Source organism: Centroberyx affinis, unplaced genomic scaffold, assembly GCF_046629955.1.
Source record: "Centroberyx affinis isolate AG114_WGS23_722 - 3 ecotype Tasmania unplaced genomic scaffold, CSIRO-AGI_Caff_v1 ptg001770l_1, whole genome shotgun sequence".
Taxonomy (NCBI): Eukaryota; Metazoa; Chordata; class Actinopteri; order Beryciformes; family Berycidae; genus Centroberyx; species Centroberyx affinis.
In genome coordinates, this window is record NW_027280165.1 from 270,451 (window position 1) to 286,587 (window position 16,137).

The following is a 16,137-nucleotide window of genomic DNA, read 5'->3' on the forward strand; positions in this document are numbered from 1 at the left end:
TAAGAAATCACACCCTCCCCCGCTTCAGTAGCTTCTTTCTATGCCATCTCTAAAAGAAACACAATACCAAACCATGCTTGTGCCTATGTAGGATTTGGTTTCCCGACTAGTGCTGACACACATGTAAACAGCTGTTCTGCACATGCTTAGAGCGCTGATACACATCTGTCAGCAGGGGCTGACCCGTACACTCTGCCCAACAAATTAACCTAATTGGTTTCAATGAAATAATCATTATGTAATCTCTTTAGATTCTAATTAAATACAAACAGGCACAGACACATCTGTGTTTTCACTGGTAGCGGTGCTATATCATGAAGTGGGGAGAAACACATTTCAATAAAGCACAAAGACATTGAACAGAGAGGATGTGTTTTATTGGCATCTAAAGACACCAAAAACTCATTTATTGTATTTATTTTTTTGTACACATGAACTTGTGAGATTAGCTTTGAAGGATGTCACAATGTTTCCATTTTAAATAAGTTATGACACATTAACGTGTACAATGAATGAGTTCTTGAGTTCTGTTGGACTTTTTGTAACGCAGCAGATGGAGTCTACAGTCACAAGGCATTACCGTGTCGGTGCAGGTATACCCTCATCGGAAGAAATGTGTTGATGTCCGGCTGACGTCCAGTAATAAATATCTCAGACAAATGTACAAAAACAAAAGGTCTTTACAGCACCATTTGTTACATGAGGGAAATGAACACATTGTGACAGAGCAGATGTGCTGGGACTGGAATAACTACTTTATATATACAAACATTGGTGTGGTAGAACTGCCGCCACTGCAAATAGACATCTCCCACTACGTGGGATGCACCCTGCTATGCCACTTCTCTCTTAGTAATATTTGGCACCGCTGCCAGAAGCCTCTCCCACTCTAGCAGCAGCCCGGTTTAACTCCTCCATCACAAAGCCTGGTGATTATCTGTCAAAAGCAAGCCACAGCAGAGGAAATAGACCTAGAGAGTATACATTATGTACAAGATACCACTAGCTCGCAAGCTTTGATCCAAGCAATGGTAAGGGTGATAGTTACATGAACTGGAATCAACTGTCTAAGACCTCTGCTTGTGTAAGCATGAAATAGGCTTCATCATGCAGGAGTTTCTCTCTCTCTCTCTCTCTCTCTCCACTTTCTCTCTTCATCTTTCAGGCCAGGGCCATGCGTTGCGGTTGTTCCAGATTGGCGCGGAATTTATCGAGGAAGCGTGAGGCCAATTCGTCATCCACTAGCCGTCCGTCACTGGACAGGGTGACGGTCATCAGCTGCTGGGTGCGCAGGGTCTGGTTATCCTCAGACAGTCGCAGCTCGGCCCTGGAGGTCCCTACAGCGAGGATACACGCCTGAGGAGGGTTGATCACCGCGCTGAAGCCGCTGATGCCAAACATTCCCAGGTTAGATATACTGCCACCCAGAGAAACGGAGGGAGGGAGGACGAGAGAGTATGGGAGTATGGGAAGAGAGAAGAGACAGTACACATCATGTCATTAGTCAAGCTCAGCGGGGAGGAAAATGCATAAAATTAACCAAGGGGAAATAATGGTGGTGCTATAACCAGCTCCCTGATACAGATTCATGGACAAAGAACAGTACCAATTACAGAGAGTGAATAAAGTATAAAAAGGTGAATTAAGTGTATAAATATAATGGGCTACAGACATCTTCCCCATTTTATACAGTATATAGAAGATAATGGAGCGCTGATGACTGAGGATTAACACAGCTTCAACAGCTTCAAAATCTCTGTGTATTGTGAGTAATACTGACCTGGGGGCAGTTTGCTGTTTGCCTTAATGAGAATTTTAGCTCGGGGGGATGGAAAAACGGATGGAGGAAGGGCGTACACATATATCCTCAAGAGGACAAAGAGAGAGCTGCGTCTCCATAGGAATTCATCGTCCCTACCTGACACAGAAACCCCATTTATGTCTAAATGACACCATTAATTCTAATGAGTTAAAAAGCCTCCCTTCCACTCTTTTGCAATTGATGGCACAGTAATTGATAGCCCTTGTCGCCCAAGAACACATTCAGTTCATGTCTGCATGAAATGTAGAATATGCATAATATACTGACTATCTGTGAAACCGGATTTATAACACATAATGGTGGAAATTTATGACTGCTATCTTATCAGGAGGCCACTGAGCCACAAAGGAAATTACATGCTTAGCGTGTGATACAGAATTTAAAACGTTACAGATAAAGAGCTGACTATTCTCCCACATACGGAAATATGTTTATTTAATGGAGCAAATTGACAATTTTTCACTGAAGAATGAAGAGGAAATATTGGCAAGCAACATTAAGTTCTATATTTACATGACCTCCCATTCTCTTCCTCCTTTCCCCCCAGAGAAGATGTGTGTCTAAGGTTTACCTGAATGAGCCTCCCTGGTACTCCTCAGGCAGAAGCTTCCCATCTCGAGCCTTCTGGGCCAATGTCTGTGGAGGAGAGATTACAAGTCACTCTGAGTCTGTCATTAGCTCATTACCAGACATGAAGAAAGGATCCAACCAGATGTTTTGACAGGCTACCGACATGGAACATGAACAAAACAGTGTAAATGCAATCTGATGGAATATATCATAAAGTTTTTAGTGAACACAAAATAAATCCCTAAGTCAATAGAAAGACACCTGAGATATTGCTCCTGGCAGTTCCATTTAAATGCAGGTGTAGCCAGTGCTTAATTTGTGCCAGATCCTGCGGGAACAGGATCCGGCACCTCACGGTTTTGGACTACCTGCATTCCGGTACCTATTTGCATAGAGTTTTTTTGTTTTTTTTGTTCTTTTGCCATGTAATAATCCCAATAGTTGACTCTTCCTTTCCCCTCCCTTCCAAAAACCTAATTGGCTCATTTCCATATGAAGACAGGTGATTACCCTATTAGAAAGTAGCAACAAGCGCATAGTAATCACGTCACACGAGTGAGCTGCTCTGCAGAGTGTGTTATGGTAAACTTCAGACATCGTCATGGCTAAAAGACAGTTGAATTCACTGTCCATATGTCAGCTGTGTGGACTATTTTTGGAAAATTAGACAAGGTAAGCATGTTTTTTTTTGTTTGTAAACAAGTTCTCTGCTGGGACAATAACATCTAAATTCATATTTGCATAGATGAAAACAGAACTTATTTGGAGTGCGGACCTGTAAGTCCCGCAGTTAAATATGTGGGCAATTGTGCATGTTATGTTGAGTGTCCAGAAATAATTGGCAATATAATTGGTTCACGTGAAGGGCTGTCAGGCCCACATCAATGTGGGCATTTCAAAACCAGTGCAGTCCAGCTGAGTGTCGCATTTAGGTCTACTTCTAGCTGCATGGCATGACCATGACACGTTTTATTGCTGTCATTTAATTATTCACTGACAATGTTCCCTACGTTCAAAATAGATATCCTTTGAAAGTATTTGTGTTGAATATTAATGTGTAACTACTCAATCCAGAATTTGTCTGGTAAATGGTTGAAGCCATTGCAGTTTCCTTGATGTGTTTATGTATGATTAGGATATCTCACAGCCAAGTATGTGTGCATTTTTATGTTGTGCACAGCACAGTTATATCTTTAGTCCACTTCTTGAAGGCCAGGTGTGTAAAAACCCATCGTTTTGGACAAAATGAGCATTATGTAGCCTATGCTACATAAGTCACTCCAGACCGACTCGCAGGAACACCGACCACTTGGTGTTCCGGGACCTCATCATTTACAAATTAAGCACTGGGTGTAACCACACACAGTTCTGGCTAAGTGCTGTTCAATCCCACTCTCTGAACCTTATCGGGGGAACACTGTGCTTTTTTATTTACTCCATAAAAGTTTAATAACCCAACCAAGGAGTAAAACACTGTGAGCTATTGTTTTTAATGAAAAATCACTACTAGTGAGAATCCACAATAACCACAGAGAGATACTATCCTATATCAAGAATGTGATTAAAAAAAAAAATCTTGTCAACAACAAATGGGCTTATGCTGTACAAACAATACCAAATCTGGTATATCCAAACCAGCAGGCTAGCCACCATGGAATTACATTTTAGACCATTTGCCGATGCTCTTATCCAGAGCAACTTGGATGGCAGACCGTCAGTTTGACGGTTCAGATTGTTGCACAGAGAAAGAGGCAACAGGAGTCAATTTTCAAATAGCATGTTCAAGAAAATGATTACACGTCAAATACCAAGTACTGACATAAATGGAAACGGATTGTGCATTGCTTAAATGACGAAAGGGAACTGACATGACGCAGAGGGGAAGATGAGTTTTCTGATATAATGGTTCTTTAAGAGGGAAAACTAACACCTCTAGACTCGATTCGTCAGTTTATGTGAATCAATACTGCTGTTACTGGAGCATGGATGGAAAAAACAAGCTTGGTGGCAACGCAGCTTAGTTAGTTAATCTGTGGAAATCTGAAGAAACTGTGAGTTGTCAGTGTTGTGTCTTGTGCAAGTGTGTGTGCATACATGTGTGTGTATGTGTTCACTTAACTGACCACTCTAACTATGCCGTGAGTTATTTGATTGTGATCGCCTAAACATACAAACACACCTGCAGCACAGACAGATCCAGTATTAACTTTTCAGTCAAACTGACAGACGCTGCTGAAAATAAAGCCTAATGCACCTTTCAACTTATCTCTCTTCTTCTCTCACTCATATACAAAAGCCTCAGTTGATTTGAAATTGCTGGATGTACCACCACAGCCTTAGTCTGTGGTTCAGCTAGCATGAAATTTATTTGAATGGTTAATGCAGGGATACAACCATTATAGAAAACAGAGTATGTCAAAAGAACATGAGGCAACAGCTAGGCACATTTGAGATAAGGGCACCGAGTAGAAAACCAATCCAAGGCTCCACCCCATCACATAACTAGTAAGCAGCGGGCATTCCATGCTTCATTCATACCACATGTTGATTTCAATTTGAGGCTGATAAGGGCTTAGAAATTTAGCTTTAACTCAAGGCAGCAGCATAACTACATCATGGCTGTGGGCGGCAAGGCACTTTTTGAAGGCTCAAGTGGGTAGAAATGTCAGCACAGGGTTACAGCCAAAGTCTCGGTGTTGTTGTTGAGTTGTGCATGTGCGTCCACATGCGCACGCCCTTCAAGACATCATATCTTGACAGAGGAGCAATGGACAGAAACCTGGGCCCTGAACGTTTCTGTAATAGGTCACTGCTGGTGACAGACATTAGGATAATTACTCTTCTCCTGAGACACTAGTCTATTTGATCTGTGTGTGTGTGTGTGTGTGTGTGTGTTTAACGAGGAAGAGAGTGAGACCTTAATCACCAAGTGTGTGTCTGTACATGCTCATCAGATTGTGAGTACGTGTGCATGTGTTTGCGTATGAGTGCGTGTCCCCAGCTGCTGACAGTGACCAGGGAAAAGGGCTGACTACTGCTGCTTTGCACTCCATCTGCGGCCTGTGGCAGCTGAGACCTGCACCAGCCCTAAACCCAACTAGCCCAAATCTACTCTGATCTATCAGGTTGATCTGAAACTGCCATGTCCACTCTACCTGCTCGGATGGGATGAGAAAAGAAGCACAGATCCTGTACAGAGCCATGGCGAGTGTGTTCAATTCAATTGCATTGAAATTCAAATTCACTGAAGCATTACGACATGGTTATCGGTTATATAATTCTACTAACATCACGTCAGGTTATAACGTTACCTGACATTAAAGTTAATAGGGCAACAGAAAATGTGGATGTATGTAAATTAACAGCAGAGAGTGGGAGTCAGTGTGGGAGCAATGGTCGGCTAGCGTGACACATTTAGTGGTTCAATGACCTATTCCACCAGCATCACATACCACAAGTAATAACGTGACCTACAGTTAAGGTTTGCAGGACAGCAGAAGATAGATGTCTGTAAATTGACGGCAAAGAGTGCGGCTCAATTCAGAGTGTGATTCAATATGGCATTATCAGTATGGGAGTCAATGTGGCATTTAGCCCATAGGCGAGAGGCCATCTCTCAGTCGAAGACGCCCTCTAGAGGCCATCTCACGAAGTGACATCTCACTAAACGTTGACTGACTGACTGACTGAATGCCTGACCTGAATTTGCCTTGTGATGCCCTCACCTGCGCCGTGGGAAAAAGACTCCACAGTTGCTTAGAGACTGTTTGTTTGTTTTGCCATACAGTTAGGCTGCAGTCAACTGCCTTTCCTGTTCTCCCATAAAAACCTTTCCCCATGCAAATCTTCATGTGTTTACCTTCAGCGATTCACTGCACACCCCCACAACTAGTAATTCTAGTCTACCAACTGCAAAGAAACCATTAGAAGACTGCACTTTCAGCATGACTGAGAAGACTCCAGGAGACTACTTTCACAATGGGAGTTCACTGATATACAATACACTATATCATAATGTCATGTTGTCATGTGTTTGTCATTCCTCTCATCCTTGTAATTACATAAGACTGCTGTCTATTTCCCACCTTAGCATTAGCTGAGATCTCCTGGACTCCTTTATTTGCAGCATCCTTGATGATGGGGGTGATGAGGCCTTTCTCGGTTGCCACAGCAATGGAGATGTGGATGGAATCGAGCGCTTGGGGGCCATTCCCAGCCCAGGTTACGTTCACTTCTGGCAACTCCTAGGGTAAAAAAAATCAGAGGTCAGCCCAGCTCCTGTCAGATAGGATCAGATCAGAAGGGGGAAAGTAACTGTAGAAAGAGAGATAAACTGAAAAGCATAAAATATTATGAGCCTCTCTGCTGTGGTTACATAATGCTACAGTACAGTTCATGAGTGGGGAAGAATAATATAGTCTGTCATTTTCCACAATACAACCTGCAGCATGCACAGGAGGAAATCACAGAAATAAGTCGATATAGTATATGTGTTAGCTTAAATGTGGGAAAATTGTAAATACCAGGGCAGTAAATGTACACATTTCCCACAGTAAATCTGATAAATGTGTACGTTTCCTAGTTAATGTGACTGGAAAACACTAATCACAATAGTGCGAGGCTCTCTCAGTGTCCTTGAGTGCTCTGCTGACTGCATATCTGTAACACAATGATTGTGCATTGTGCTTTTTATCCAAGGCTACAGCCACCAAGTCTTTTGGTGAATTAATCAGATTAGGATATCGACTGAAAAATATTTGTTGTAGTAGAGCCTTATTAACAAGTTATTGGTCTTATAGAACTATATTTTTCTAGATTCTTCTAGACATTTAAAAAATTTAAAGGAGAGGCGAGCATATTTTGTGCAGCCACATCTTTTTACACATGTATGGAAGTGAGCTGTGTAGGCTAGTCCATCCATCCACATTTGGCCTAAAACATAAAATCAATTAGGCATCAATGTCTTAAAACTACATCTACATTGAATGCATGGGCTGTCAACACAGCAACGTCTTACCTGCCTATCTAAAGTAAAGAGGCACACATGCTAATGTGCACCAGTATGGCAAAAAAACAAATAAAAAACCCCCCAAAAAACTCAGATGCGCTCATCCTCACTGGGATGCGGGTCAACTGGGAAGGCATGCATAAAAACTTAGGGAAAGGTCTACCTTTGCCAGTTTCTGATGTTGCATGTTATATGAATGAACCTCCCGCGCCTCACAGATCTCAGTTTACGACAGAAGCCAATACGAAGAGGTATTGGTCATGTGGTACATCGTACCCACAACAAAATGTAGTGACTGTACTATGAGAGAGCCTCATGGTATTGTAACTAGTGTTTTGCCACTCGCATTAACTGGGCAATGTACACATTTACGAGATTTGGCTTCCCATATTTACTGTAACATATTATGCACCACACAGCCAGATTTCTCAACAACTGATTGATCTTCGAGGGGCAATGTTTCATTCATATGTCTTGCCAATATTACAATATACAGTATATAGAAGCAATATCAGGTTCCCATGGTTTGGGGGAACATGCAATGGGTTATGGCTGACATGCCTTCACTGGAGTAGACACAATATTCCATGACAAGTGAGGGACAGAAGCATGAGCTGGGCACAACGCTGCGCCTAACAGATGCTGCTGAGGCTTCCCTGGCCAGAACAATCAGAGGAATCTATTTTTTACCTCCGTTTTCCTCCACACATCCCTAAAAACAAATACAAGACTATATTTCTTAACAGCAATTAGTTTGAACAAAAAATTGATAAAAACTGTGAGTGAGTGTCTCATATTGTCCTTCCTTTCCTGTTGCCCTACTAAAACAAATTGGCATAAACGTGTCTGCTCAGGAAGATTGATGTTTTGATCATTTCCTCCGAATTCTCATCAACCAGCGTAAAAAACAAGGATGAAATTGTGAGAATTTCACTCTATTTTTAGCATGCCTTCTGCTATCAGTTGATTCACCATCTGAATGAATCTGAAAAGAGGATGACAGAGAATACTGGCTGCAGGTGTTATGCAATTTAGTGACCAAATCATGTTGCCTAGGAAACCATATCTGAACAATGTCCGTGCCTTCACAGGTCCACTTAAGCACAGAAAAACATAAGACTAGAGACATGCGGCTAGATAAGGCAATGTGTCATATACATATACATATACATATACATATACATACACAGTACATATATGTATACACAAGGTTATAGAATGAATAAACATAGCCTATCAATAGCCTGGATTTAACGATATACAGGTTTACTGAATGAATTACAACAAAAGGAATTATTCAGGACAATACTTACTTTAAGTGTAACAGCAGCTGCCTTGATAATGAAGTCATTGACAGACACTTTGATCTGTTCTGAAAAGACAAAGGAAACAAAGTCTGTGAGACCCTTATATATGCAGTATATACACAGTATATATATGATTGAAGAGCTAATGAAGACCAAGACCAGGGCAAAGTCCATTTTGCATGGCAGTGTGATTAAAACTTTTAGATGGCTGGAGAGGGAATAGTCTTCACTGCATGGGCAAGGCTATGGAACAGCTATGGGAGAACTTCAAATGTTTTTCCTTCTCCATCCTCAGTTGGCATGCACATCTATCAGAGACCTATGAAGGGTTATATAGCACAAAGCAGCCTGTTTGTTGCAAAAGGTCAAATTCTAAATTAACAAATATCACTAGCACACCGCTTGACCTAAACCTCCATCACCAAACCCTCTTTTGCAAATGAGCTGCCCACAGTACCCAGTCATTCAGAATAAACAATAACAATCCTATATTTTGGGCTCTTTCTGGAATCCTTCACTCTACTCCAGCTGGCCAGATTTAGTCCCACTCTCCAATACGACCCAGTCCCAAACTTTTGCTACACTTCCCTCTCCATGTGTGACCGGGGTGGGCCAGGCGGGATTGGCCTGGCACCGCTGCCAGCCTTTTACGAGTGTCCATTAGTGCCAGACAGTTATGAATGCTGTAAGCAGGATGATTAACGAGCTAACCGTGAAATCGCTCTGCTCCTGAACAAAGAGAAACCGCAAAAACAACCGGAGAGAGAATCCCTCAACACACACACAACCTCGCTAATAGGTCTGGAATGGCCGTCCCATTTCCTCCATCACAGACATAGGGACCGGGGAGCTTTATGTGTGACAGCTAGGCTAAGTCAAGCTAAAAAAAAAAAAAGCAAATTATGTGCTACAGGGTGTTTAACCAAACCTTTTAAAAGTTATCTTAAAAAGGAAATTGATAAGTAAATAAAGTACTCTTGCTATCTTGGTGTGAAAAATAGCCCAAGGTAACCATGGATTATTTTGTAGGAATGTTTATATGAACGGTAACGGTAACTCTTATGCATACATATTTTCTGTGTCCAAAATACTAGAACGCATACGCCAAACTGATTGTTGTGATACATGAGCAAGGTTTCATTTCTCTACTTCTGTTCTGTTAGCTTGATAACAGTCAGTTGCTCACTCCCTCCATTCCTTCCTCCCTCATTCATTTCTTTCCCCTCTCACATTCTCCTTACACACCTCATTCTCTCCAACCCTTTCATACTTTCTTTACTTCTCTACTCACATCGCTACCACCCACTTTCAGGCATGTTTTAATTGCACTCTCTGCTTTCCTTTAACTGGTCATTGTCATTTTGCAGACATCATTCAACAGTGTGCTGGTGAAATCAAAGCATCAACGCTCCAAAGACAGGGGCATCCATTTGACATGCTTTGAACCAGAGAGAAATGATTACCCCGGCTGTGCAGATATGACTGCACAGAGGAACTAAAGTATGAATGAAAATAGATTCCCTTTTGTTTGTAGAATAGAGTAGTCATGTGAAAACTCAGACATCCACAACTTCCCTGAGAATGTCCTATCAAACATTGTCATGAGACCTTCAGCAAAGTGTATTGTTTGCTGATATAATTTGGTTTCTGAACCGTTTCAAGCCAGCAGAGTCAGTCATCCCATTAGTCAACTGTTCATGTGTTCCAGGCTATGTGTACACGTACCCTTATATGACATCTACATACTAGGTGTCATATCAGGGTCTGATCTGATGTATGTTGTGACGTGTAGTGTGGCTTGAGTATAGATTTGATTCAACTAATCATCCGTAATGGGAGGCGCCCACTTGATAACACACACAACATAACCACTCTCACCTTTCCTTAAAGATCCTTGATGGGTTTCTATAGGTGCTCACGCTAAATAACGCAGGGGGAAAAAAGGGGGTGGTGGGGGGCATCCATTTGACATACTTTGAACCAGAGAGAAATGATTACCCTGGCTGAGCAGATATGTACAGAGAACCCATGAATGCAAAGAATTTCCTCTTTGTGGAAGGAGCAGTCATGTGAAAACCCTGAAATCCAAACTTTCACGGAAATGTTTCTCTCCAAATCTTGCTGTTAGATACTGAATGAAGGAACAAGTTAATAATAATAATAATAATATATGTGTGTGTGTTTAATGCATAGTGCCAATGTGTATGCACACACACTGCATATTTAATATGCACATATAATGGAATCCTACCAAGTCATGAACCTTTACCTTGGGCCAGGTTTTTGCGGAGCTGCATGACAGCAGCCATGTCACAGTCAACAGTGGCGTAAGCATGGGGGATGGTGGTCTTGGACTGAGTCAGTCTTTGAGCAATCACACGGCGGACATTAGAGGCTGGGATCTCTGTGAAAGTGCCCTGAGATAGAAAAGAGGAGGAAGGGAGAGGTAAAAGATGAGAATGGGGAGAAAAGGACATGATAGAAAGAGAGGACAGGAAAAGGACAGGGGACAAGAAAGGAGAGACGGTCACTTTATCAGTGTCCACGTTAACATTGCTGGACATATTAGTTGCCATCAATAACTCCATTACTGGAATATCTGCTTTCACCAAGGCTTAGTAGAGTATGAAGAGGCTGAATTTGTCAAACACCCCCCCCCCCCCCCCCAAAAAAAAAAAAAAGAGTGTGACAGAGAGTGGACATGCTATTGACAAGCTTATTATAATGAATTAATGATTGATTAGGATTGATTTTGTTAAAACAAAATACAGGAACAATTGTAAGGTATGTATTTGGTTAGCACTCAGCCTTGAAATCAATAGGCCATATTTTACAACTAGCACATCCACCAATCTATAAAAAATGGTGCAAAAAAGAATGTTAACTAGAATCAATATGGGAATCTAAACAAAACCTTGTCTTCTGACCGCTATCCATGTTTCTGTAGCACTTGAGGTGCAAGATGATTTTGGGGTAGTGTCTCTTATCTTTGGTGGTTAAGATGCTTTTGGTGTTCCATGAGCATAACAAAGGAAATGGAGCTATCAGAAGGTATTGATCGCACAACTGGAAGACTATGACACAAGAGGATGTCAATAGGAACAGCCTAAATGACCTTTACATGAAGTGTGTGGCTATTTTCAGAGCACTTTCTATTAATGGAAGAGAGTTTTGCACATGACCATGCAATTCCTCTACACAAAAAATGACGTTACTTAGGATAGACAGAGGTTGAAACATGCGCAGGCAAATCAGTCATGCTTGAATTTCCTCAGTCATCTAGTCTTCACTTTTCATGTAAATGCACAGAGAGAAATATATATCTAAAATTTAGTGAAATTAACTAAATAAAAGTGTGATTTATTTTCAAATAATTAAAAAAAAATAGAACAGTCAGTTGGTAGGGCGAAGTTAAAATAAGAGAGCAAGAACGAAAGTGAGAAAAAGAGCGAGAGAGAGAGAGAGAGTGAAAGAAGGAGAGAGAGAGAGAGAACGACAGAGCATGGTGGTTTTGTTCCAACATGTAAGAGAAAGAGATACTGCATACACATTCAGAAGTGGGCAGCCCTTTGGGGGCATGGTGAGTCACAACCTTTAGGAGGCCCTGTCTCTATCCATCTCCTCACAAACCAATGAGGCTTGAAGAGTTAAAACCACTCAACCCTACCGCTGGCCCTGACATTATTCTTCGAGATGATGATGAATTTGACTGTATCTGTCAGAGCAGACATTATGTCAAACCCAGCACTTGACTACAAGATGGACAATGTGTTATATGTGTGTCTGTGTTGTTTTCTCACCGGTGCTCCTGGCTTCCCTGGTACAGAGAGTGGCGGTATGTTGGGTCTGCTGCCTGGAGGTGGTGGGACAGCTGCCGGGGTGGGGACAGGACTTGGGGCAGCTGGGGCAGCCATAGCTGGGGCTGCTTTGGGTGCAGGGGATATCTTCAAAAGGTTCAGCGCATCTCTGCAAAAGTGAAAAAAAATATATACATATATATATATTAGTAGGGGGAGGGGACATTAGTAGGGGACATTAAGGAGGTAACAATAATGTTTAATTTAAGACTAATTCTCCCACAGCACCAAACTCATGACTATGGCTATGGGGCTATATGACTATTACTCAGAGGTTCGACCTGAGGAGTGTACATGCCCTTTGCAGCCGTAACACCAAGTCACTCCCTTGACACCTGTGCCAACCGCAACCTCAGATGCATACACCCATTTCCGCAGGCACGTGTCCTTATCTACACAAAACAAAAATATAACTGCCCTCTCTGTGTTAACACAGCTACATGTGTGATAACAGTGAGAACAGAAATGACTGGGTATGGGCTTCACTTTTAGTCTGTGTTGTTGTAAGTCTAAGGAAAGCATACATAATGTACTTTTTATCCCAGAGTAAACAGGACTAACTCTGGACTTCAGCTTGTGACTGGGCCCATTGATATGTACCATGCGATTTTTTTCTCTCTAAATATACCTAAACCACTATGGCAGTCGGTACTACCGAACATGCTTCAAAAGTAAACACACAGGAACACTGGCCGCAGAACTCAGGTAAATATTACACATGGATAAGCTGTTGCTGTTTGATTTATCAGATCTAATGTTCCATCACAAACAGTTACGTGGGAAAACAAACACTTTTCAACCTCTTTGGGAGAGAGCAACCTAATTCAAGCTCTATTATTATTACTATTATTACTATTTGAGCTCCTGAGTCAAACCAGGAGACGCTTTGGTGAGGTCACAAATTCCTCTGGAGAGCCTCCAACCTCTGGAGACAGGTTGGATGGTTTTGCATGCTGCTGAATTTTTTTTTTTTTTTTTTGGATCAATATGTTTATTCAGCTTGCTGCTGAATTATGTAAGTGTGAGCATGTATGTGCTTGTATGTTTTTTAAAGGAATAGGTTTTGTAGTTTGGAGTCACCCTTTTTCTGTCAATTCGTTAGGGCCCATGTTGAACTGCACATGTGTAAACTGGCTGGACGTCTCTTTTTTGGCTAACGAGGGGTCTGACACTGTGTAGTACGTCAAATTTTTCTGATCTGTGTATCACGGCATATCACTTTTATTCAGCAGCACTGTATGTATGAACTGCACAGACTCTTCTACAGCTGAATGCTGCATGTTATGGGATGATCAGAAGGAAAGAATGACAAGTGCATATAAGCTATGCTATCTGCTACAGTGTACAGATACTGTTGGCCTTTGACATTTTCTTTTCCTTTTTACCTCTACTTTATCTCTGTAATTTTTACCTCGAAACTCCATCAAATGAAGCTTTCCTTTTGCTTGAAATAAAGCCGTTTTGCTTTAATCATTACATAAATCAAAACTAGTAGTAGCCTGAGACTACTAGTCTCAGGCTTGGAGACAAAGAGATAACTCCCGATAACAATCATCAGGCTTGGACAGGTGTGAGTGTGTGTGTGTGTGTGTGTGTGTATCTATATGACTAGGAGACAGAGAGGTAACTCTCGGTTATCCTCTGTGCCCCAGTGGAGGAGTGTCATGAGAATCACTTGCCACTTGTCACAAACAAATACCCCCCCACAAGGAGACCAGGATCAGGGGCATGTCATTCCCAAATGGTGAGCTGGGGCGTTCACATTGATGGGCAGAAATCAAATTAACACAGGGCCAGACTTACACTGTTAAGATCCACACGTTTGAGCTGTTTCTATTCAGACTTGCACGATTTAATGTAATGTAATGCAATGAGGATTTGGGACATGCCTTCCCTTGCACACAAGTTTATTCAAAACCTTGGCTTCTTTGTCCTTCCAAATTGGTATGGTGGAAACATTGGCCCATAGAATTCTTTCCTTTTCATCTTTCTCCTGAGGCATTGCCTTTAAATAAGGTTCACCTTTAATTAGTTTTTCGTTCGGACGACAGAGCACAAAGATTGAATTGGCAATGTGCCCTTGGGACATTAATTGGATAAAAACAAAATAAAAGATACGTTACAAAATGTGAAATTATTTTGACTAGTTCCAATTTTTTTGCCTATAAGAAATCAAGAAGAGTTTTACATAATGAGTTTCTCTATAACTGCTTTCTACTCAATTCACCAACAAGCCACTCTCCAATTGCAGTATTTGTTGCATTTCAACTTTGTGTAAACATTTAATGTCTGCATCACATCAAATAGCAATTAAATGCTCATGGAATGTTGTTTTCCTATTCCTATAAATCTGTTCTTATGCACTAAGTGACCTGATGGTCATATGTGTCCAGTATATAGATACTGTATAAATATTCTTTGGTTCATTATTACGATGAAGAGTTGTGCCAGGCAGCAGGAGACAGAGGCATGAGATTTCCCCTAACATCCCTGGACACTCTGTCTGGCTGACACAGCAGCACCTGACGCCAGGATGGAAAGAGTGCATGTTACCTGGAGTGATACGGGAGGGATTCAGCCATGTGATCTGGCTCTGCAAATCATCGCTCAAAGGATAGCACACATCAGTGATCCAAGCCCTATCCATGCGCAAACACTGGATGTACAGGGCATCTGTTATTCTCAGCACATTTAAAGTATTTCTTGGCACCCTCTAGGTGCTCCAGGAGTGCTGTATCTTGATGCTTCCTTAAAAAGTCAACCAACTTGTGTGTGAGATGAAGCTGTGCATGAGTGTGTATGACTAACAGTCTATGTGTAAATGCACATTCCAAGCATTCAATGCAACATTTAGTGTACTGAGATTGTTATTATTATTTCTTTAAACTTTTATTTCATTTTAATGCTACTTCAAATGACTCAACAGTTCAAATCATATGTGATGTCTTTGGTGTTTTTTCATACCCAGATTTTGTTTTACATCAGGACACCCATGGGAGCACTAGACATACTGCAGGGTTTTGGTTGCGTAAGGAAAAGCAAACACCAATGGACTTAGGTCAGAGTCAGAACGATTATCATAATGTGAAGGTGGAGATGCCTTGACTTACATGTTCCTCAAGTGTGCATCTTGCAGGAGGTTGTGTATGCTCATGTGCAACTCCAGGGTTACAGCTGCACATGTGGTCCACGGGACTAGGTGGCCCATGGACTAAGACTGACTTGGGGTGCGTTCACACTATTCTGCTTTTTTCAAACTGCCTGCGACTGGTGTCTTTTTAGAGATACAGAGTGGTCTCTGTATTTGAGAACGGCTCAACTTTTTAGAGGAGAACACAATGACATGACCACTTTTTTGTGAGCTGACCAATCACAACAAAGAAGAAGTAGGGAAGGAAGCTGAGAGTTTATGACAACAACAACTAGCATGGAAATAGAGACAGTACCGATAGAAAAGTTAGTAATTGTAGTAATTGTTACTCTAATCATAAAGAGTCTCCTGACTAGATCCTTGCTTTGTTGTATTAAAATCTCATAAATCTCATGTGTACGTCGCTTTGGATAAAAGCGCCT

General features: G+C 41.5%; 1 protein-coding gene across 1 annotated transcript; it reads right to left on the bottom strand.

The window, feature by feature from the left end:
* Nucleotides 1–368: 368 nt before the first annotated feature.
* pdhx (pyruvate dehydrogenase complex component X) lies at nucleotides 369–12,667 on the bottom strand. The gene is made up of 6 exons (XM_071529150.1): nucleotides 12,508–12,667; nucleotides 10,977–11,124; nucleotides 8,714–8,772; nucleotides 6,478–6,636; nucleotides 2,394–2,458; nucleotides 369–1,417 (listed from the first exon to the last, which is right to left on the bottom strand). Exons 1-6 carry the CDS (start codon nucleotides 12,619–12,621, stop codon nucleotides 1,162–1,164), a joined length of 801 nt encoding a protein of 266 aa, XP_071385251.1. The 5' UTR covers nucleotides 12,622–12,667; the 3' UTR covers nucleotides 369–1,161.
* Nucleotides 12,668–16,137: the final 3,470 nt, after the last annotated feature.

Coding starts and splice junctions, on each gene's coding strand:
- pdhx (XM_071529150.1), bottom strand. CDS start 12,621: ATGGCTGCCCCAGCTGCCCCAAGTCCTGTCCCCACCCCGGCAGCTGTC. Junction 2,459..6,477: donor AGATCTCAGCTAATGCTAAG/GTGGGAAATAGA, acceptor TCTCCTCCACAG/ACATTGGCCCAGAAGGCTCG. Junction 1,418..2,393: donor TACCAGGGAGGCTCATTCAG/GTAAACCTTAGA, acceptor TCTGGGTGGCAG/TATATCTAACCTGGGAATGT.